The sequence below is a fragment of the Ascidia mentula genome, chromosome 9 (genome assembly GCF_947561715.1).
Source record: "Ascidia mentula chromosome 9, kaAscMent1.1, whole genome shotgun sequence".
Lineage (NCBI taxonomy): Eukaryota > Metazoa > Chordata > Ascidiacea > Phlebobranchia > Ascidiidae > Ascidia > Ascidia mentula.
Genome location: NC_138574.1, coordinates 1,958,739 through 1,981,275, shown reverse-complemented (window position 1 = coordinate 1,981,275; position 22,537 = coordinate 1,958,739). Strand labels below are relative to the sequence as shown.

At 38.0% G+C, this 22,537-nt stretch overlaps 4 protein-coding genes across 8 annotated transcripts in view; 1 reads left to right on the top strand and 3 right to left on the bottom strand.

Annotated features, from left to right (window-relative positions):
- The window catches only part of LOC145913121 (bax inhibitor 1-like), a 160,622-nt gene that overhangs the window by 70,763 nt on the left and 67,322 nt on the right, over positions 1-22,537 (bottom strand). The gene's annotated exons all lie outside the window — the stretch shown is intronic.
- LOC145912979 (uncharacterized) lies at positions 50-1,874 on the bottom strand. Of its 2 annotated transcripts, none has more exons than XM_083000462.1 (7): positions 1,781-1,874; positions 1,445-1,580; positions 1,349-1,385; positions 977-1,164; positions 583-772; positions 340-460; positions 50-281 (listed from the first exon to the last, which is right to left on the bottom strand). In XM_083000462.1, the coding sequence occupies exons 1-7, from the start codon at positions 1,796-1,798 to the stop codon at positions 57-59; spliced, it is 915 nt and encodes a 304-aa protein (XP_082856588.1). In that variant the 5' UTR covers positions 1,799-1,874; the 3' UTR covers positions 50-56. The 2 variants fall into 2 exon arrangements, with proteins under 2 accessions (XP_082856588.1, XP_082856589.1); XM_083000463.1 differs by having other exon boundaries at positions 977-1,161.
- On the bottom strand, positions 2,584-4,966 carry LOC145913943 (ubiquitin domain-containing protein UBFD1-like). The gene is made up of 5 exons (XM_083001715.1): positions 4,624-4,966; positions 4,091-4,278; positions 3,611-3,718; positions 3,099-3,265; positions 2,584-2,753 (listed from the first exon to the last, which is right to left on the bottom strand). The coding sequence occupies exons 1-5, from the start codon at positions 4,886-4,888 to the stop codon at positions 2,675-2,677; spliced, it is 807 nt and encodes a 268-aa protein (XP_082857841.1). The 5' UTR covers positions 4,889-4,966; the 3' UTR covers positions 2,584-2,674.
- Positions 7,235-20,884, top strand: LOC145913116 (receptor tyrosine-protein kinase erbB-3-like). Of its 3 annotated transcripts, none has more exons than XM_083000656.1 (21): positions 7,235-7,372; positions 7,510-7,685; positions 8,895-9,067; positions 9,227-9,390; positions 9,683-9,748; positions 9,961-10,082; positions 10,661-10,802; positions 11,012-11,104; positions 11,436-11,611; positions 12,104-12,276; positions 12,430-12,593; positions 12,854-12,919; positions 13,296-13,417; positions 13,925-14,066; positions 14,276-14,383; positions 14,609-14,771; positions 15,065-15,141; positions 15,194-15,348; positions 19,338-19,512; positions 20,004-20,121; positions 20,576-20,884. In XM_083000656.1, exons 1-21 carry the CDS (start codon positions 7,312-7,314, stop codon positions 20,664-20,666), a joined length of 2,727 nt encoding a protein of 908 aa, XP_082856782.1. In that variant the 5' UTR covers positions 7,235-7,311; the 3' UTR covers positions 20,667-20,884. The 3 variants fall into 3 exon arrangements, with proteins under 3 accessions (XP_082856782.1, XP_082856781.1, XP_082856783.1); XM_083000655.1 differs by having other exon boundaries at positions 14,594-14,771; XM_083000657.1 differs by lacking the exons at positions 7,235-7,372; positions 7,510-7,685 and having other exon boundaries at positions 9,033-9,067; positions 9,298-9,390; positions 14,594-14,771.

The window sequence follows — 22,537 nt, the reverse complement described above, 5'->3', positions numbered from 1 at the left end:
AATCTTATGTTTATTGTACAAAATAACTTTTCATAGAAATCTCATCGAAAAGAAAACTAAAATTTAAATCCCCTGATGGAAATGGGCAGTTTGAACCAAATGACGTCATCTGACCCCGTGACGTCATTACGGTCGTCGTGCAGCAATGGTGAGGGTAAAGAATGTCTGCGTGCTCTGTTTAAGTTCGACCAGTTATCTTCTCTGGGTTCTGCTGGTTTGCTCGAGTTGTCTTCTTCCATAATCAACTCCACCGCTTCCACAGCACTTAAACTACGTCGTTTCTACAAGAACAAAATATGGTGGTGACGAATTATTTAGCAGGGAAGTAAACAGGCTTACATTGCATTTTGCCGAGTTTACATGCAGCCCTCTGGTAGCAGGAAGTAACGCTTGAAAGTCGTCGTTTGGTGGCAGTTTTAAGTCAATTTCCAAGTGCATGACATGACGTTTTGCAAGGTATCTAAAAATAGCAAAAAGAACACGAGTTTTTTTTGCATTTTTAAAAAAGAAAGCATTGTTTATGCTACCATAACTGTTGCAAATATATTTGAGTACGTCACGGCAAGAAGAAGAATGACTAACTTGAAGTTTTCCCAAGGTTTAAACGATTCAGATGCAAGCTTCCTGTCAGCTTTTATGAGCAGCGTGTTTTTCGTGCATCTCAATTCTCCAATAAATGTTGAAGAAGCCTCAAAAAGGAAGGAGTTAAGTTTGCTTGAGTATTGCTGTAACTTTCCTTTGGATAATGGTCTCCCAACATGACTTACAAAACCTTTAAAATCAAGCAAATTATTTTTTTTACACCCTTTGCACAAACAAGAGTGTACTTTATAAGCCACTTTCACCTAATTTTATGAGGTTGAGGCACTTTGCTTGTAACAGTTTGGTTATGAGAAAGCATCAACATAGTTTTAGGTTTGAAGGAAGAAGCCAAAGTGTCCTTTATTCACAAGAAACATCACTGAGCAAAACAAACCTATAGGTGAGTTGATTTTCAGGGTAAAAACTTCTTTCACAGACACTGGAGTGGCCCCCATTACCAACACAGCTTCAAATAAATCACAGTATCCCAAGGCTTTTTGGATGTGCTCTTTTATGTTATTTAGTTGCAGCAAACATTGCTTAGATTTCTGAGCGTTTGAAGATTTTTTCTTTTGTTTGCTTCTAAAATTCATTGTGTTTTAGATATAAATATCATCATTGTGCTTGAAAAAAATCATGTGGTCTATTCAGTGAAAAAAATAGGTAATATTTAAAGCTAATAATAAAGCTATTACTTTGCAAATTTCATTATATTTACAACAGCAATTCTATCAATAACATGCGCTTGGAAAAAATATTTACCAACCTTCCAAGTTCGCCATTAACTGCATGCATTTTCCCTCCTGCAAAGAAGAAAAACTTTATAGCTTGAGTGATTTGAGGTTACAATACTCTGTCTTACCCTCTACATGCCTTTTCAACATTTGAACTGGTGATGGTATTTGGCCACGAAAAAACATCAGCAAATTAAGGTACTCCATTGCCAAAGTAGTTGTAATTTCCCGAACATCTTCATTGGCATTAATATTTAATGTAAGCTGGAAGTGTAACCATTTGGATTCACATATTACCCACACCAATGCACTGTTAGTATCACAGTAAACTTATAGTTTGTATAAAACAGTTAAATTATGGAATGATCAGCAAAGTTTGTTACTAAACTGAATTTAAGTAAAGAAATAGTTTTTAGTTCCAGTTACTCGAGTAGTTGAAATTGGAAAATTGAGTACATTCCTACCTTGTGTGCATTTTCCATCGTATTTTGCGAACCTTCTCTTATCAAAATACTTTGGTATGCAAAATCAAACAAAAAAATGTTAGAAACAACAACCCCATTGTTGAAATTACGAAAAATATATTTGCGTCCCGCCAAAAAAATCCCCGTAAATTTCCCCAGCACTGAAAATTGCTTTATTATTTCGATTACTGCTCACGTTATCTTATTTTGCTTCATATTCTATTATACCCCAAAAAAACTTTCTTGTTTATAATAGCACAGAAATAAAGAAATAATTAAAGGCAAAAGACATCCAAGTAACTGCATGAAAATTGAGTTTGTGTACGTGCCGCGTTATACTTCCAAACAAATTAAAAAACGTGCTTTCTTTTCTTTGTTTAGTAACATTCGAATATAAGCCGCGTGCACAATGCGGATTTACAACCTGGTTTTAAATTTCCGGGTCTTTAGAAACGCGGTGTCCTTCAATGAACCTCACCCGTAAGCTCATGCGCCTTCCACGAATACGAGACATGTTCCAAGTAAAAATATGCTTTGCTTAGTCATCGCCAAAAAAATGTTTCTGCATCTGACTACGCATGGACATTTTTGTCACGCAAGTAATAATTTCATCCGATTTTCATCCTGAAGACCAATTTTACGCGCAAAAAAGTGCTGTATTCTTCCAAAGTCCAAATATCCATAAAAAATGAAATCAGCAAGTCGTTCTTCTTGCTCCATGTATAATAGTCGCTACCCTTGCTAGTGTTCTTAACTGTCAGGTACTAATCTTAAGATCATCCATAGACACACAACTGTCATGTGTAAGTTTGTTTCATTTTAACAAATGAACTTGACAGGAAAAAAACAACGGGTTGTATAAAAATATTGGGCGATTGCACTGATGCAGGGGTGTTAAAAATGCTGCCACTGGCCAAGGATCAGGTCCTTTACTGCCCTTACATACTGTGCAGGCACCCAGTAAATCCAATACCTGCAGAAATAAAGTGGAATATAACACAATTGCAATTAATCATGTTTAAAATAAATTTAATGTTAAGTATTTCTGAAGTTGATTTACATGAGAATGCAAATCAGATTTTAGAAACATTTTGAAGAAAATAACATGTATAGTGGTGAAAGCTCTCACAATGGATTCGTATTCTTTAACCCAGCATTTCTAGTAGAATTATGTAAAACTTAAAATAAGGCCTTTTTGCTTCTGAACGGTTTTATTCTCTCAATAAAAAAATGTACTATCCAGGGTTTGAACCAAGACAAGAAGCTTTTCAAAATGGTATATTTCTGAGCGCTTCAACCGATGCAAACAAACAATTACCTGCTCTGCTCAGTTGGACCTTTCTGTAGTGCCAGCATGTGGTACTCTTCATGGCCGTGGATTGGTTCGGAGACAACTTGTTTGATAGAAGTCATGTTCACTTTGTCAGTGCGCTCTTTTGTTCCAATCCAAACCTGGTCACTTTCGAGCTTGAACGTTAAACGGACCTGTGAAAGTTTGTGAATAACAATATAAAAGTGTCTGAAGATGTTCATACCTACTATACATACACTTTATTTTTGACATATTTATCAGACACAGTGAAAACAACAGCAAATATTGCCTAATTAATTTTAACAGCCCTCTATGGACCATTTAAGCTGCATAGCCATCTGTTATTTTGTAAAGACACAACATTTTACCATTGCAACTGTATTCTCAGAAATTTTTTTATTTTATATTCATTTTTCTAAACAAACATATATACATCAATGCAACATAATGGTTCACTCACATAAAATTGGCCTAGGAATTGGCCATTTTTAATGTATTAAATAAATGTAAAACGTTACCTTATGTCCATATTTGTTCACCATTCCATACAAAGGGATATCAGGTAAGTTTTCATGACCATTTTTATATGCTGGCATTGCATCATCTGGAATACCACTATCGATTATCTGTGACAATATGGCAAAGAAATTTGGGTTATTTGTGTATTTAAACCATTCTGTGTGATTAATTTAGACAATATTTAAAAGTATTTTGCTTTGGTCGGCATGACTGAATGGCAATGACCATTCTCAAATGCTTGACTAGTGACACAAGAACTTTCGTTTTCTGACCACAACTTATAGATACCAACATGAAAGTATTTGTGATGCAGTTCAATCTTAATGCAGTTTGTACATAAAGTGCTGCAACATAGATGTATAAAGAAAAACAGAATACATAAATAATTAGTGCAGTGGTTTTGAAAGTGTTTTTTTCTCACTAAGAATTTTCCTATCAGACACTTTCTGAGCAGACTGACAAACAATGTCTGTCTTTACTTTGGCGTGTGGTTTCTGTTTAGACAATGGCTCTTTCTTTGGTTTTTCTTCTTCTGTAGATGATGAAGGTTTGTCAGTGGCTTTAGTGGTGGCTTGAATGACATCAGTAAGTTTGGAACCAACCAACATCATCTTTGACCCGTTCACTAATCCAACCTCCTTTAGTGTTTGTTCGTCTTTTAATAAACCTACAGAAACAATCGATCCGTTACCAAGGCAAAAAAAAGCTTGGTTTTCACAATCACAGTAAAGATCAAAGTAACAATTGAGTCACCTCAAATGACCAAATTTAATGTCTTTAATGGATAATTTTATCCGTAAAGGGCAATAGCTTGCACATTTAAACCTTACAACAAAGCTTAAATTTGATCTCATAAAAAATAGTCTGTAATTACAACCACATTACTGCTAGTTTTTGTGTAGGTTTAGGACCGACTTTAACTCCACCATATTATACAAATGCAATATTTTTGAATAAGTGTGCAATTGCTATCATAAGTAATTCACATATAAAATTCTACATTATTACAGACCTTTGAACATTAATTTCTGCAAAGCAGGCGGTACTCCAGTTGTGTCGTGTAGATGAGATTTTAGATTTGCTACAGTATCGTTAGCATTCCAAGATATTTTCATCTTTTTTTTGTTGAATACAATAACAAACGACAAATTGTCCACAGTCGATTTTTCCTCGACACCCTTTACATTGTTTGTTTCTAAAGCATCCCCTTTGATCGCATCGGCTTCCTCTTCCGCTACGTTCTTTTCCTCGGGCTCTTTAGATGTCACTTCTTCCATTTTACTGTTAAACCCTCAGCGACTGCATCACAATCAGTTAAATAAACGCACGCAATTGCAACTTTCCCAGGTGCTTTGTTTACATGTCGCGTGTCGCAGGCAACTTGCACGTGGTTTGTCGTGTGTTGCTTCACTCAACAAACACGCGACATTTTGAGCAACCTAAAATCCAATGTTAGTATTTTAAAAAAGCAAATTAAGTGGCAACATTTTACAATTTTTTCAGTGGAAGTTTTGTGGAAAGTACACCACATTTTAGGAATTTTTAAAGAAAAACTGATCATGTGCTTGATACATGCCGGCGGCCATGCGGCACAATGCGTTTTGCCTAAAAGTCCTGGAGTTTATCTTGATTGCTAGTGCGCACTCTTTGCATGTGTGCTGTAACAAGACAGTTGAACGTTGGTTGGTAATAACCCTGAAGTTTTCTTTATTTCGTATTTGCTTCGCAGAAAAATATGCTTAAGTTACAGCTTGTTGGATAAATATGAATTTATTGCTGTGAGAGGAATCTGAAGTTTTCATCAACAAAACCAAATCCAACGTGAAACTTTATTCTTCAATTTAGCTCTTCAGAACCTGAATATGAGTTTTAAAAGGTATGTCAGTAAAGTTTAAACTTCGCACGTAAATGCTATAATGGGGAAATATGCACTCATGTGCATTATAAGAGAATAATACCAGCACAAAGATGTGTAAATGCTTGTAATACTTTGTTCGCAAAACATTTGTCTACACAAGCAATGCAGAAACACATTTTGCCAAAACAACCCAAAATAATTGCATGTCACTTTGATTGATGAATTGAGCAATACCGGTAAAAAGCTATCGATGAGCATTTCGTCCGCCAAATTTTCCTTGTCTTTTGTTTCCCATTACTTCGATTGCATAGTTGTTTACCTGATATTTTCTCTGTGTTCTTGTGTGTGTGTTGATTGTGAGCATTTTCTCTCTAAGAGAGAGTTGTCAGCTCTCACGGCAATCGGAACTAATCACTTTCCGTACACAGACCACACTTAATAATTGTGAAGAGATCTCTGAACTTCGGAACCACTTGTCAGTTATCAAACTACAAAAGAGAAAAGTAAAATTTTGTCGCTTTTGCTGTTCACCCAATAATTCTGTATAATGAAGGTGATATATTGGTGTATGGCAGAGTTTGACAGAAGTTCCCAAATGGTGCTTGCGACGCAGTTTTTATCATATTATTGAGTCGTCGCAAGTTTACTTTCACATAAAGCATTGCAAGGGTTTTGTAAACCTGGCTTCTCAGATAAATCTATTCTAATGTAAATGTTGAAATGAGAATGTGAGTCTTCGTTTTCGAGATTGTGTTTTGATTTGTTTTGTGTCCCAAGGAAACGCGGCTGTCTTTTGTATGCGTCGTCATGACGTTTTGTAGTGGTGGGTGCATGGCGAAGATACGTTTGGCGTATACGATGATGAAGAAAGTCAATGTAGTGATACTGAAAGCAATGGAGAATTTTGCGAAACTGTTTTTTTTCACGTTTTTTTGCACCCAACTAAGCGACTTTTTTGTACTAAACTGCCCAATGCTACAAACTTGTTTGATAAAACAATTTAATACTGTGAGCAGACACAACGTCATGGGATGCAGCCAAGTGTCGCACAGGGGCGACTCATTGGCCCATGAAAGTCAAAGTTGAGGCCATGAACTTGTAAGGTTTGAACCTCACCAGCAAACCGTTGTATCCGAATAAACTATTTATTATCAGGCTGTGGGAATAAATCCCAAGCCGGCGAATAGTTTGTAGAGTCTCAGTAATAATAGCAGTGTAACAGTTATACGATAGAACAAGTAGAATCGAATGGAATCAAATAGAATAAAATAGAATGAATTTACAGGTACACACTGGGCTTTAAAGCTCTCCGTACTGAGAGCTGATTGGTCAATAATGTCATGTGATATCTTGAAGTAATATAATACAAGAACATAGTTGTGATGTGACATAAGCATAGGAGAACATTTTATGTGGTAAACAGGATGTTGAATGAATCACTTTACTCGAGAATATTCGATGGGTAAATCATTTGGGTCAAATTATGAGATCATGCAGTACATGTGCAAAGCTGCGCGCAAAGCATTACGCAATTCAAGCACTGGTTTCTGTGACGTATGTTACAAACTATTGTTTGCTTTGAAACTAGGGAATTTCTACCACAAAGGCTTAAACCTCAAGTGATCTACAAAAAAAGGTTTTTTCGTCCTCATATTTTTTCTCGTTAAGGCCCTTGGCTACGTGTGTATAAAAAGGATAGCCGCATATACACAGTTTAGTGGTTTTCTGTCTTCGCGTTACGGTGCGTGTCTACAAAGCCCAAATAGTTTATATTGCGTGAATTTGTTCACAGAATTTATTATATACAAAGTTGTGCATTAAAAAGGACGTTGGTCTTTTGAAATGAAGACAACAAATATCATAATTTCTTTCCTGCTTGCTGGATTGTTCTTGCAAATCGATGGTAAGTAAGAAACAGCAAAACATATCTCTATCTTGGTCCAATAGAGATCACGAAACCTCATTATTGATTTTGTTGCGAAACAAGCAAAAGGAGAACGAGTAAGTAGTATACTAAAATGTCATTGTTTTGTCACAAAGGTTATGCAGACAAATCGTCGATATGCTTCGGCACCAGTTCTGGTTTCTCCAGGGGCCAAGATCGCATCGAACACTACTCGAATATGCGGAAAAGATATGAAAACTGTACAGTGGTGAAGGGAAACCTTGAAATAACAAGCTTGGAACAACAGAACCTGAACGTGTCTTTTCTTCAGGTAAATGTCCCGAAAATTTAGGGGACATTTTGTCAACGTATACTCACGCTTTGTAATAGATGCGTTTGACACAAGGTTATTTTAAATTGTAATTTTGCAAACGTGAAGTTTCCACCTGTGTCACGCACAACAAGTGGCGTTAAAAAAGGTCGATTTCAGAATGAAAATAATTCTGTATACTGTAACATACGTCACAGAAACCAGTGCTTGTATTGCGTAATGTTTTGCGAGTGTAACATACGTCACAGAGGCCAGCGCTTTGCACATGCACTGCACAATCCCATACTGCGGCCCATATTATAAATTCATCGAATGTTCTCGAGTAAAGTGAGTCATTCAACATCCTGTTTACCACATAAAATGTTCTCCTATGCTTATGTCACATCACACCTATGTTCTTGTATTATATTACTTCAAGCGCCTCATGATATCACGTGACATTATTGACCAATCAGCTCTCACAATGGAGAGCGTTAAAAAGCCCAGGTTAGACCGGTAAATTCATTCTAATTCATTCTATTTGATTCAACTTGATTCTATTTGCTGGCATCCTAACAACGTTGTATTGAAAGTTGTAATGTACCGTCGTAATGAAGAAGATAACAGAAATGAATACAATTATTCGGGAAGAGATCTTGGTTCTGGGTGTTTTATAGAACGGGGCAGAAGCAGGTTTAACCATCAAAGAGACTCAATAACCGCTCAGGCCATCGAGACACTGTTAAATATCTCTAAAACACTTCGAGTTATTTACAATACTCACGTTGTTGTAACTATTAGGATATCGATAAACGTTTGCAATATTCTCCCTGACAAACCATATTTGTGTGAAAGGTTTTATCGTGCCACTAAATTTCGGGCAAAATATTGATATGTAACATTTAATTTAGTTCGGTACGTTGGAATATCAGGTATATTTTATGAGTAAATGTTAAAAAAAATGAAAATATTTTAAAATAAAATTTTGAGTCGCAACAAAAGTACAAGAACAAAACGACCCGCACTGTTTTATCAATTTCTTAGATATGAAGATCACGTGATGCTGACTGTTTCAAATAGATTTTGTTTCAAGTCGATAAATTTCCGGTGTTTTCCCTTTTTCGCTACATTTTCAATAATAATTTAATTGTAGCAATTTCACCCATATCTGTCTTAATCCAAGGACGTCAAGAACCTGCTTTAACCAAAACTTGATTTATTCACATTCAGAACATTGAGGAGATCACTGGCTATCTTCTTATCGGCCGCAACCACATCCAGACCTTGCCTCTCCACAAACTTCGTATCATCAGAGGAAATAATTTGTTTGATGACAAATACGCGGTGATCATCGCAGGCAACTATGACTTACATCACCCAAACCAAGGACTGCAATATCTAAGGTACAGATTGTTATTTACAACAGTGCCATGGTGTCATTTTTACACAACTATGCTTAAAATTTTGTTAAAAAGTTTTTTGGGGGTTGCCATGTTTCATTCGAATAAGCCTTTGGTGTAATATGGAAGCTCACTCATTTAACCTGAATTTCTTGTGATCAGATTGCAGGAACTGAAGGAGATCGTAAGAGGTGACGTCATGGTTCATTATAATCCCCTGCTTTGTCACTCAGATACTGTGGATTGGTTGGATGTGATGAACAAGGCTTCTCGTCAGGCTGGGAATTGGAACGCCGATGTTCAGGAGAACGCACCTGAAGAAAGATGTATGTTTGCCTCTTTTACTTTGCTCCAAAAAATTATTTTTTTCTTCAATCAACTGTAGAGATGTGTTAAGATGGAATTAAAAAATGTGTTTCTTGCGTTTTTTGATCCAGTTTTGATTTACTAATCACATTGGTGTTTCTTGCGTAGTAGGACCTAGCCATGTTAGTGAAATCGCTTATTTGTTTTTGTAAGAGCTCCGCAAGCAATGATTTATTTTGTCGCTGGCACAGATTTTTGCCAATAACTGTGTTATTTGTAAAAAATTATCAAGTCCGTTTCATATCCTTGCAGGCTCTCCATGTCATCCTACCTGCAACGGATATTGCTGGAGCGAAGGAGCCGAAATGTGCCAAATACGTAAGCCCTCGTATCTGCAGCTGCACTACTCCCTATGTCCCTATATTTTCTTGTTAACTTTCCCCAGGAATTAATGTGGTTTGTACGGATTCAAGCCCTTACAGCTTTAACATCCAACTAAGCTTTTAATCGTTATGAATAAACAATATCGTTCTACATCTTCAAATATAAATACCTCCACCCTGTTAATTTCCCCAGTTAACTTTCCCCAGGAACTAAGGTGACTTGTTCTGAGTCTTGCGCGGGTTCGAAATGTCGAGGATCTGGCAGGGATGAATGTTGTCACAAGGAATGTGCTGTTGGATGTCATGGACCGAGGAGCGATCAGTGCACAGTGAGTACAAGCCTCTGTCAACGTTTTAAACAGTAGACAAACCGAGGGGAGGGTCCAATATTTCTCGATTTTAAGCAAGTAAAAAATTTAGGCTTGAAATATCGCCCCGCGAAACAGAAACTTTTAAGCGCGGGTCTAGTTTTACGTGTATACTTTCACATGTGTGTTTTGCAATGAATTTGTCGTGAAAAAATGCAAAACGATCTTAAATTTTTCCATAAATCATTATTTTATGGCGCGACGTTTTATTCATTATTTGTCCAACTCTGAAAGGAATAAAGTTTTTGATAATCGTATCCTACAGATGCTGATAGTTTCTTGGGAGAAAGGCCGTTATTTTGCAAAAAGTTCAATCCTTGAGCGGCCGTTTGGAGAAACATCTTTGAATATTCGCGGTTAATTGATCTTAAATGTCAAGCTTGGTTTATCCGACCTCGACCTCTTCTAAATTAAATAGAAATCTCGTAGTTTCTCCATAACGATTAGACAAGCTCATTCGTATTTGGTTATTAACTGGATTAGCTGCTTATCCTTTGCAAACCGCCCCGAGGGATTATAAGATCTGTTCTATTGTTTAGGCTTGCCTCCATGTAAACAACAGCGGGTCTTGTGAACTTCAATGTCCCCCAAAATACCTTTACGATTCAGTCGCGCAACTGAACGTGACAAATCCCGACTTCAGATACAACTACCTCGACCAATGTGTGGATATATGCCCAAGTGAGACATGACTGTAGAAAATATTGTGGTAATTAAAGATCGGTACATTAATCGTCATTGGCTATAAAACAAAGTGGAAAATTTGCGTGAGCAACTTAAAAAACATACCTAAAAACAAAATCTTGGTCAACCAACATCACAAACAACGTTCATTTATGTGTATTTACTGAAATTTACCTACATTTATGGTTTGACGCATTTGACCTCAGGTAACCTCTTGGCGGAGTTGGGTGCCTGTGTACAGTCCTGCAGGAAAGGTTATAAGGACGACGGGAAGGGCACGTGCGTCAAAGGGATAACAGGTAGGTTTTCATGACCATTTTTGTAAGCTGGCATTGCATCATCTGGAATACCACTATCGATTATCTGTGACAATATGGCAAACAAATTTGGCTTATTTAACCATTCTGTGTGATTAATTTAGACAATATTTAAAAGTATTTTGCTTTGGTCAGCATGTCTGGATGGCAATGACCTTTGTTCTTGCAAATCGATGGTAAGTAAGAAACAGCAAAACATATCTCTATCTTGATCCAATAAATATCATGAAATCACATTATTGATTTTGTTGCGAAACAAGCAAAAGAAACACGAGTAAGTAGTAAACTAAAATGTCATTGTTTTGTCACAAAGGTTATACAGACGAATCATCGATATGCTTCGGCACCAGTTTTGGTTTCTCCATGGGCCAAGATCGCATCGAACACTACTCGAAAATGTGGAAAAGATATGAAAACTGTACAGTGGTGAAGGGAAACCTTGAAATAACAGGCTTGGAACAACAGAATCTGAACGTGTCTTTTCTTCAGGTAAATGTCCCGAAAATTTGGGGACATTTTGTCAACCTATACTCACGTTGTTGCAACTACAAGGTTATCGATAAAGGTTTGTAATATTCTCCCTGGTAAACCGTGTTTGTGTGGAAGGTAGGTGTGCATGTTTTTGCCGAAGATTTTTATGGGCCACTAAATTTCGGGCAAAATATTTGTGCATAACGTTAAATTTAGTTCGGTACGCTGGAATATCAGGTATATTTTATGAGTAAATATTAAAAAAATTAAAAAATATTCTGTTTTAAATAGATTTTGTTTAAAACGACGCGCACTGTTTTATCAATTTCTTAGATCCAAAGATCACGTGATGCCGACTGTTTCAATAGATTTTGTTTCAAGTCGACCAATTTCCGTATTTTCTCCTTTTCAGCACATTTTCATTGATAACACTAGCTTTCACCCATATCTGTCTTAACCCAAGGACGTCAAGAACCTGCTTTAACCAAAACTCGATTCTTTCACATTCAGAACATTGAGGAGATCACTGGCTATCTTCTTATCGGCCTCAACTACATCCAGACCTTGCCTCTCGACAAACTTCGTATCATCAGAGGAAATAATTTGTTTCAAGACAAATACGCGGTGATCATCGCATACAACTATGACTTGCATCACCCAAACCAAGGACTACAATATCTGAGGTACAGATTGTTGATTTACAACAGTGCCATGGTGTCATTTTCATACAACTATGCTTGTACAAAAAGCTCTTTTTTGGTTGTCTTTTTTCATTCGAATAAGCCTTCGACGTATTATGGAAATTCACTAATTTAACTTGAATTTCTTGTGATCAGATTGCAGGGACTTAAGGAGATCTTAAGAGGTGACGTCATAGTGGCTCAGAATCCCCTGCTTTGTCACACAGATACTGTGGATTGGTTGGATATAATGAACAAGGCTTCTCGTCTGGCTGGAAATTGGAGCGTCGATGTACAGGGGAACGCACCTGAAGACAGATGTAAGTTTCCCTCTTCGCCTCGAAAAGATTCCTTTTCTTCAATCAACGTTAGGGATGCTTTAAGATGAAATTACAGAATATTCTTTCTCGTCAAGTAGGACATGTCCATGCTACTGAAATCGCTTGTTTGTTTTTTTAAGGACACTGCCAGCTCTACAGGCAATGATACATTGTTGTCGCTGCGCAGATTTTTGCCGATAACTGTTTTTTGTTCTTCGTGTGACGTTAAAAATTATCAAGTTTGTTTTGTAACCTGGCAGGCCCTCAATGTCACCCTACCTGCAACGGATATTGCTGGAGCCAAGGGGCCGACATGTGCCAAATACGTAAGCCCTTGTATCTGCGACTGCAATACTCCCTCTATACCCTATATCATTTTCTTGTTCAATTTCCCCACCAGGAACTAAAGTGTTATGTTCGGAATTAAGCCATTGCATCTGCCCTGCAGCGTTTAACATCCGCCAATGCTTTCAAGCATTATGAATAAACAATATCATTCTACATTTTTATATATAAATACCTCCACCCTGTTAATTTGCCTTGTTAACTTTCCCCAGGAACTAATGTGATCTGTTATGAGTTAAGTCTTTGTATCTGCCTTATAGTTTTAACATCCGTCCAAGCTTTTGATCGTCAGAAATAAACAATATCGTTCTGCATCTCCTAATATTAATGTTAATTATTCCTGTTAACTTTCCCCAGGAACTAATGTGATTTGTTCGCCGTTTTGCGCGGGTTCGAGATGTCGAGGATCTGGCTGGGATGAATGTTGTGATAAGGAATGTGCTGTTGGATGTCATGGACCAAGGAGCGATCAATGCACAGTGAGTACGAATCTATTCGAAAATTGTTTTAGCAACAGCCCCTCCAGTCGGAAATTTTGATTGAAAAGAGAAAAACAAATTTAGCCTTAAAAAACATCTCCTCGCGAAACAGAAATCGTTTGGGCGAGAGTCTTAAAAATTTGGTAGGGTCCAATGGAGCATTGTGCCAATGGTCCATCACTATATTTGTCACATATACGCTAAAGTTTGATAAAGTCTTTCTGTTTAATACGTTGAGTGTAGTTAGTTTTACATTTATATACTTTTAAATATGTGTTTGCAATAACTTGAAAAAATACATATTACTCGATAGCATAACGTTTTGTTTATTGTTTGTGTAACTGTAAAAGGAATAACGTTTTTGAGTGTTGATAATCGTATCCTACAGATGCTGATAGTTTCTTGGGAGGAAGGCCGTTATTTTGCAAAAAGATCAATCCAGGGTCGGCCGTTTTTTGGCTGCATCTGTTACGTACGAAATGTTCTATCAGAAATTTTATTGTTTAGGTTTGCCTCCATGTAAACAACAGCGGGTCTTGTGTACTTCAATGTCCCCCAAAATACATTTACGATTCAGCCGCGCTACTGAACGTGGAAAATCCCGACTTCAGATACAGCTTCCACGACCAATGTGTGGATATATGCCCAAGTGAGACATGACTGTAGAAAATATTGTGGTAATTAAAGATCTGTACATTAATCGTCATTGGCTATAAAACAAAGTAGAAAATTTTCGTGAGCAACTTAAAAAACATATCTAAAAACAAAATCTTGGTCAACCAACATCACAATCCTCGTTCATTTATGTGTATTTACTGAAATTTACCTACCTTTATGGTTTGACGCATTTGACCTCAGGTAACCTCTTGGAGGAGCTGAGTGCCTGTGTAAAGTCCTGCAAGGAAGGTTATAAGGACGACGGGAAGGGCGCGTGCGTCCCCTACTGCTATGAGACACATGGAAAAGGTAAGTCATTGGAGCGGAACGGTCGAACCTCAAAAAAACTTATGTTTGAAGCCCTGAGATATAGATTTGGGGGTAATAATTTTTTCAAAAATGTTTTACCGACAGAAAAATAAGAAAAAAATGCATTAGAATTTACGGCTCTGGATCTCTTTTATCAAATACAGTTTTTTTTTGAGAAGATGGTTTCAAAATTTACTAAAAAAATATTAGTTTTTGCACACACAGGAAAAGGTGTCCATGTTGGTCAAAGGGGGGAATGCGAAGGTATAGGTTTACTGGGTGGAAAGCTGGAGGGAGAACGTACTGTAAATGGTTTGAACATTGGAAACTTCACCGGTTGCAGAGTCGTTCGAGGAAATCTCATTTTTCACAGCTATGCCTTTGTTGGGTAAGGCAGTAGTGTTAGTTTACAAATGTTCATTACAATCTACCTATATCTGCTAAAACGACGTGGCGTCGGAGGGAATTAAAAATATACCAATGTCAGTAACTAAAATCCAATAAAAAAGACTGCAAGTCACTGAAAAATGTATCGTATGTTTGTGTTTTCAGAAGCTACGTTGTTAACCCCGTCGGTCACTTTAATTTAAATCGCCGTATGGTGGCTTCAAGTTTCCATAAATTAGTGAAAAAGTTTTAGGTAAAAAACTTTAACTTCTTTAACGACTTCTTGTGACGCAGAGACCGCCATTCGGGAATTCCCCCTATTACGGTTCAACAGCTAACTAGGGCCTTTAAAGATCTCGAAACCATCACAGGTAAGATGTTGACATTCATTTGTTCCACATTTTATTTCATTCTTTGATCCAGGATATTTGTACATCGCTTCCTGGCACCCGGTGTTGAGCGATTTTTCAGTTTTGAAGAATCTCAAAGAAATTGGCGGCACAGATTTGGTGAAACATTTGGCGAGTCTCATTATACAGGACAGCATCACACCAAATGGTCCGTACTATCTTAACAACGTAAGTCTATATTACTTACTTGACTTATAACTATGAACCCCTTGACAGGCCAATGGTTACTTTTGTCTTGGACACATCAACGGTCCGATCACGTCTATCAGTTAGTTAGGTGTGTTGGCACAGCATTCTTGAAACCGGATAGTACAGGGGGACAAAGGATATTTGCATGAATCTGCATTACGTAATTAAATCATCTGTTTTTCAAGTGTATATGGTACATAACACAACGCATATGCAGCGGGTTGAACGACATGCCATTGTTTCAGACGGCCCAATAAATTTCCTGTCATGTCGGCCATGAAATTTTTTGCCCACCGTCGACCGAAAATTGTTGGACACGTTTGGGTGCAGTTCAACGACTTCGGTGAACGGGGATTAATTTCATTTAAATTACAATGAGTTGCAAAAAAAGTCCAATTTATATAAAAGTACATCCACAAGATCTTTTTACTTTATAATTTTGAATGTAAAGAATTGACCATGATAAAAATGAGGACTGATAATAAGAAAGAAAAGTTAAGAACTGATGATGTTTAAGAAAGCGAAACATATTTCCAAAAAATTTAAGCGTTTGAAGCAAGGTTTATTATAATAATATTTGAAATTAACATTAAAGTTTTCACTTGTGTTACGCAAAAGAAGTGTTGCTGGTTAGGTTGATTTCGTGAAATAAAACTATTTTCATTGTTTGTGGACACCAGGTATTTTTATATTATGATTTATGAACGTGAAGTTCCACCTGCTGTGTCACGCACAACGTGTGGTCGCGGAAAAAGGTTGATCTCGGAAAGAAAAGGTTGATCTCGACCTTGAACAGACCGTTAAATTCATGTAATTCATACAAATCTTCAAGTAGCTTGTTACTGAACAGCTGAGATAGGACCAATTTTTCTCAAAAACATTTCTAAATCTTGTATTTTTCCAGTTTTAACGTTAATTGCTCATCAAACTAATTTAATGCAAGAATTCAATGAAACTAGCAGAAGTTTCGAATTGAGTCAGCTGATTTATTAGTAAAAAATCGATTTCGCCTGAACTGGCATCCTCAGTTTCTGCAAATTCGAATTTGCAAATAAAACACAGAAAGCTATACGGTAAATAAACCCAAGAATAAAATAAATTAAAATGAAATATAATAAAACATAATAAAACTGCTAAAGTTAACAAGCAAGAAACCCTGTACTGCTGCCTTCCCTACGCACTACACTGCAATGGAAGGCGTTCAGACTTCAGAGGCGCAAAGATAAGCCGAATGACGTGACACGCAACGCAACGCTACACCACCTGCAGCACGAACGTACGCCGTAAACACAACACATAAGGACATAGAAAGGGCGATGATAAAAACCAATGAACAGAAATGCGTTGCAACCGTGGGACACATCAATAAACCGTCAACAAGATATAATTCACCTAATTCTGGGAATGATCATTTTTTGAATGTTTATTGAGGCCTGCGTAAGGTTTAACCATTTGGCTTCGCAAACATCCAGCCTGTTGACCATCGGTTGTTCAACAAATGTCACTGTGAAACAGCTTTCAATGGGCTGGTGTTGACTTGACGAGGGGTGTGCGCTTGAGTAATGGTGGCGCAGGGCCGTCTTGTCGGTACTCCCCGTTTTGCATGTTGTCATATTCCAATCTGACCTATGTTGCGTCCATCGTTTTGAGAATTTATTTTTTGTCTGACCAACGTACTGTTCATGGCAGATTTGGCACGTTGCAACGTAAATGCCATAACTTGCACAGGTTAGGTGTTGCGTTAGTTGGTATTCTTTGCCTGTGTTTGTCGTTAAGTTGGTGGTTTCAATGACCATGGATTTATGGTTGCCATGGTGTCCGCACATTGCGCACCGTCTGCAAGCGTAACTCCCGCAGTCCTGCTGCAGTCTGTTTGCAATGCCAGTTGCCGGTAGTTAGTCAGGATATTTCCCAAAGATGGCGGTCGTTTGTAAACAATTCTTGCTTGGCTTTTCAATTCTTTCTCTTTATGCGTTAGTTTAAGCACTTGAGGGAAGGCGGTGCTCCAAGCAACTATTGGGATTTTGCCCTTGTCGGTGGCATCACGAAAGCGCTGTGTCCAAGTTCTTGCCTGTGCAATATTTTCACTAATAAGCTTCTTCGAGAAGCCCGATTTTATACACTTGTCCTGAAGTCGATCTAGGCTTTGTTGGTAGTGGTCTTGCCTTTCATTCAGGCGACGCAAACGACATGCTTCACCTAGAATAATGGACTTGTAAATGTGTCCGGGGTGATAAGATGTTCCATGAAGGAAACACCGCTCTTTTGCTGTCTCCTTAACAAAGTTCTTGGTGACAAACCCAAAACTAGATTCGCAATCCGGCACATGCCACACATCCAGAAACTCTACAGAAGTGTTACCGTTCTTGATGCGCATTTGCCGGAACACAATCTGCAGTCCTACGGAAGAAAATGCTTCCGTGAGTTTTGAGCATATAGTTGATGTTATTTCTTCTCCCGTAGAAACCCAAATGACATCGTCAATGAACCTCTTGAAAAGATGTGCGGTATTAAGAATCTTTGCGACTGATTGTATTACATAATGAAGTGCAATGTTGGCGATTGATACAGAGTCGTTGTCGCCAGTTGCTATACCTTCTTTTTGTCGGTTGCGTCGCCTGAATGAAAGGCAAGACCACTACCAACAAAGCCTAGATCGACTTCAGGACAAGTGTATAAAATCGGGCTTCTCGAAGAAGCTTATTAGTGAAAATATTGCACAGGCAAGAACTTGGACACAGCGCTTTCGTGATGCCACCGACAAGGGCAAAATCCCAATAGTTGCTTGGAGCACCGCCTTCCCTCAAGTGCTTAAACTAACGCATAAAGAGAAAGAATTGAAAAGCCAAGCAAGAATTGTTTACAAACGACCGCCATCTTTGGGAAATATCCTGACTAACTACCGGCAACTGGCATTGCAAACAGACTGCAGCAGGACTGCGGGAGTTACGCTTGCAGACGGTGCGCAATGTGCGGACACCATGGCAACCATAAATCCATGGTCATTGAAACCACCAACTTAACGACAAACACAGGCAAAGAATACCAACTAACGCAACACCTAACCTGTGCAAGTTATGGCATTTACGTTGCAACGTGCCAAATCTGCCATGAACAGTACGTTGGTCAGACAAAAAATAAATTCTCAAAACGATGGACGCAACATAGGTCAGATTGGAATATGACAACATGCAAAACGGGGAGTACCGACAAGACGGCCCTGCGCCACCATTACTCAAGCGCACACCCCTCGTCAAGTCAACACCAGCCCATTGAAAGCTGTTTCACAGTGACATTTGTTGAACAACCGATGGTCAACAGGCTGGATGTTTGCGAAGCCAAATGGTTAAACCTTACGCAGGCCTCAATAAACATTCAAAAAATGATCATTCCCAGAATTAGGTGAATTATATCTTGTTGACGGTTTATTGATGTGTCCCACGGTTGCAACGCATTTCTGTTCATTGGTTTTTATCATCGCCCTTTCTATGTCCTTATGTGTTGTGTTTACGGCGTACGTTCGTGCTGCAGGTGGTGTAGCGTTGCGTTGCGTGTCACGTCATTCGGCTTATCTTTGCGCCTCTGAAGTCTGAACGCCTTCCATTGCAGTGTAGTGCATAGGGAAGGCAGCAGTACAGGGTTTCTTGCTTGTTAACTTTAGCAGTTTTATTATGTTTTATTATATTTCATTTTAATTTATTTTATTCTTGGGTTTATTTACCGTATAGCTTTCTGTGTTTTATTTGCAAATTCGAATTTGCAGAAACTGAGGATGCCAGTTCAGGCGAAATCGATTTTTTACTAATAAATCAGCTGACTCAATTCGAAACTTCTGCTAGTTTCATTGAATTCTTAACACTAAATAGGAGATTGGTGTCGCTGATTAGTAAACAATGCCAACCAGAGGGCTAGATTCGGAAAAAACTAAGGGAACAGTATTAATTTAATGCAATTTGCGTTTTGAACAGATTACAGCACTCGGGTTCAACTCCCTTAAGAAGATACGCCACGGAAACGTGTATGTGGGTTTCATGAAAGGGCTGTGCTACGACCGACTCGTTAACTGGTCGTCTCTCGTGGAAGATCCAGTACACCACAGAGGTTTTATCCAAGGAATTTATCTCACTGAAAACAAAGCAAATTGTGAGTAGAATTTGTGGATAAAAGTGACTTAGGAGCATACATTTGCACAGGCGAATTAACAGGATATTGGGACAAGCACAGTGCAAACGACTTTTGTTTTTCACGCATTTTGTTAGTACCACCTACCTTTATTTTTGCCTTCGCCTCGTTATTCACGTTTTTTTTTATCTTTATTAAAAAAAAACGTTACGTAGTATGTTCCATTTAAACTGTGACTCCCAAAAAGTATTCGCTTATTACGCACTAAGTCCACACAGAGGAACGGCAAGAAAACACATTAGAAACAGGTTTTGTTTTTTCTCGTTTGCATAAATGTGCTTTCGTACGTTATGGTAAAAATTTCAGAGTTTTTTCTTTTTAAAAAAACATTATGTAGTAGGCCTAGATGTATCAAAGGAACGCTAAACCTCCACGGTAATGTATATATACGCAGTTCGTGGAAATATTTTTGATGAATTTAATTTAAAAAAAAACTATTTAAACATCCACAGGTACCAACGTGCACTGCGACCCAAACTGCATCCAGGGCTGCTGGGGTCCGGGTCCGAGCAATTGTATGGGTTGTCGTAACTACTCGTTTAATGGAATGTGTATGGATCCTGGCTACCAGTAAGTCCACAACTGTGTTCAGGGTCGATAAGGGGAAGAAATGTGCCGGTGTTTTTTGAAGATATCATGAACTCGTAGGGCAAACTTGCACTTTTCGGTGGAAATCCCCTAGTTTTAATGCAAACAATGATAATCAATTTATTAAGAAAGCACTTCTTGAAAAAACTGTTCATTGCGTTCGACATTTCGGTCGTTATCAAATCAGCTTTTCGAATTAATTTCCATTATTCCTGGTAGCGTTAGAAACAAACAATATCATGACCCGCCCCTTTGCTTTTCACTGAGCCCTTACTCGTACGGTAATTGGTTTGCCACACCAGGTGCACCCCCCTTCTCTGGGGGCCTGGCTGTGATTTTCCTGTGTCTTTACGTAGATGAAAATGCAACACTTATCTTAGTTGCAGTTTTGGTGGAATTAATTAATTTACGAAAATAATAATCATGATATTGGCAGGAATGTATCGCTATACTTTCCATTAACCCGGAGCTCGAAACTGCACAACTTGCAAGTATTATCGGAACGCCGAGGAGGACAAGGGGAATGAATGTCCGACAGATAAACGACCTGACAAAAGCTACGGAAAAAAACATGACAACCCTTCTACTTATATCTGCTTTTAAACTTGCTTTCTGCCGGTGTTGCGTTTCTTGTGAAATTTGTTTGAACGCAGTGAATATCCTTCTCGAGAAACCAGAACCTTAGGCTGCGACTCTACTTGAGGTCAAATGGAACTTGGGCGTCGAGAAGCAAATTGACATTTTGTACGGGCAATTCTGCATTCACGCTTTCAATTGTTCAGCGAATGGAAATTTCTCGTTGTTGAGTCGCAGAACAAAAACAACTTCCTTTCAATCTATGACAGCATCAAACAAACAGATAATAATAATATTTAGATAGTGTATGGGGACAACATAGTTTTAACCTAGATGGGTAAGTTGTCAGGGGTTGTGCAAAAGGTGCCATGTAAGTCAGTTTTGATTAGACTTAAGTGTACGGAACCGTTTCACGGACCCCGAAGGGAATCTGGACGACTTGCAGTCGAAAATGAAAACCCTCTAGTGGCGGTAAGTAACGTTTGTAATTCAACACTAAGTGGCGTGTGTAAGTCGATTTTCAACTGCATGCGGGTGATCGGTAGCATTGGTCATTTTTATATGCTGGCATTGCATCATCTGGAATACCATTATCGTTTATCTGTGACAATATGACAAAGAATTAGGCACGAAAAACTTGGTTAAATTTGTGCATTTAAACCATTGTGTGTGATTGTCATTAGACAATATTTAAAAGCATTATGCTTTGGTTAGCATGACTGAATGGTAATAACCATTCTCAAAAGCTCAATTAGTAACTAAAGTATTGTTTATGGTCTGCACTTTCATGAAACTATTCATTTTCATATGATAAGCAATATTCATTTTCAGTTCAATTTTAATACTGTTGGTACAAAACATGCACCGATAACCAGAAACTAAGTTTTGTTTTACAGACACTTTCTGAGCAGTCTGACAAACAATGTCTGCCTTTACTTTGGCGCGTGGTTTTTGTTTAGACAATGGCTCTTTCTTTGGTTTTTCTTTTTCTGTAGATGCAGAAGGTTTGTCAGTGGCTTTTCCTCGGGCTCTTTAGATGTCACTTCTTCCATTTTACTGTTAAAGTCATCACAATCAGTTAAATAAACGCACGCAATTACAACTTTCTGCTCTGTTTACATGTCGCGTGTCGCAAGCAACTTGCACGTGGTTTGTCGTGTGTCGCTTTACTTGCAAACCTGCGATATTTCTAGCAACCTTAAATCCAATGTTAGTATTTTAAAATAGCTAATTTAGTGGCAACAATTTACGTGTTTTTAGTGGTAGTTTTGTGGAAGGTGGACTATATTTTTTTAGTTGTTAAAGGAAAACTAATCATGTGATTAAATACATGCCGACGGCCTGTGATACAACGCGTTTTGCCTGCAGGTCCTGGAGTTTATCTTGATTGCTAGTGCGCTTATTTCACACGTGTGCTGCAACAATGCAGTTGAACATTGGTTAGTATTAACCCTGAAAGTTTCACTTATTTTTGTTTCGCAGTTTAATATGCTTAAGTTACAGGTTGTTGGATAAATATGAATTTGTTGCTGTGAAAGGAATCTGAAGTTTTTATCAACAAAATCAACTCCAGCGTGAAACTTTATTTTTCAATCAAGCTCTTCAGAACCTGGAAATGAATTTGGAAAGGTATGTCAGCAAAGTTTAATCGTCGTAAGTGCAATACATAGGAGAAATACGCATTCAAGTGCATTATAAGTGAATAATACCAGCATAAAGATGTTTAAATGCTTGTAATACTTTGTTCGCAAAACATTTCTCCACACAAGCATTGCAGAAACAATATTTGCATGTCATTTAGCGTGACGAATTGCGCAATACC

Bases quoted from the DNA above. Each gene is read 5' to 3' on its own strand.
- LOC145912979 (XM_083000462.1), bottom strand. The intron at 1,165-1,348 runs GTTGGTAAATAT...AATGAATTTTAG, and splicing joins GTTAATGGCGAACTTGGAAG to AAGCAAACAAAAGAAAAAAT. The intron at 773-976 runs GTTTGTTTTGCT...TTGATTTTAAAG, and splicing joins GAAAATCAACTCACCTATAG to GTTTTGTAAGTCATGTTGGG.
- LOC145913943 (XM_083001715.1), bottom strand. From the start codon at position 4,888: ATGGAAGAAGTGACATCTAAAGAGCCCGAGGAAAAGAACGTAGCGGAA. The intron at 4,279-4,623 runs GTCTGTAATAAT...TTGTTTCTGTAG, and splicing joins GCAGAAATTAATGTTCAAAG to GTTTATTAAAAGACGAACAA. The intron at 3,719-4,090 runs GTAAAGACAGAC...ATATTGTCACAG, and splicing joins AACAGAAACCACACGCCAAA to ATAATCGATAGTGGTATTCC.
- LOC145913116 (XM_083000655.1), top strand. From the start codon at position 7,312: ATGAAGACAACAAATATCATAATTTCTTTCCTGCTTGCTGGATTGTTC. The intron at 9,068-9,226 runs GTACAGATTGTT...TCTTGTGATCAG, and splicing joins CAAGGACTGCAATATCTAAG to ATTGCAGGAACTGAAGGAGA. The intron at 9,391-9,682 runs GTATGTTTGCCT...ATATCCTTGCAG, and splicing joins GAACGCACCTGAAGAAAGAT to GCTCTCCATGTCATCCTACC.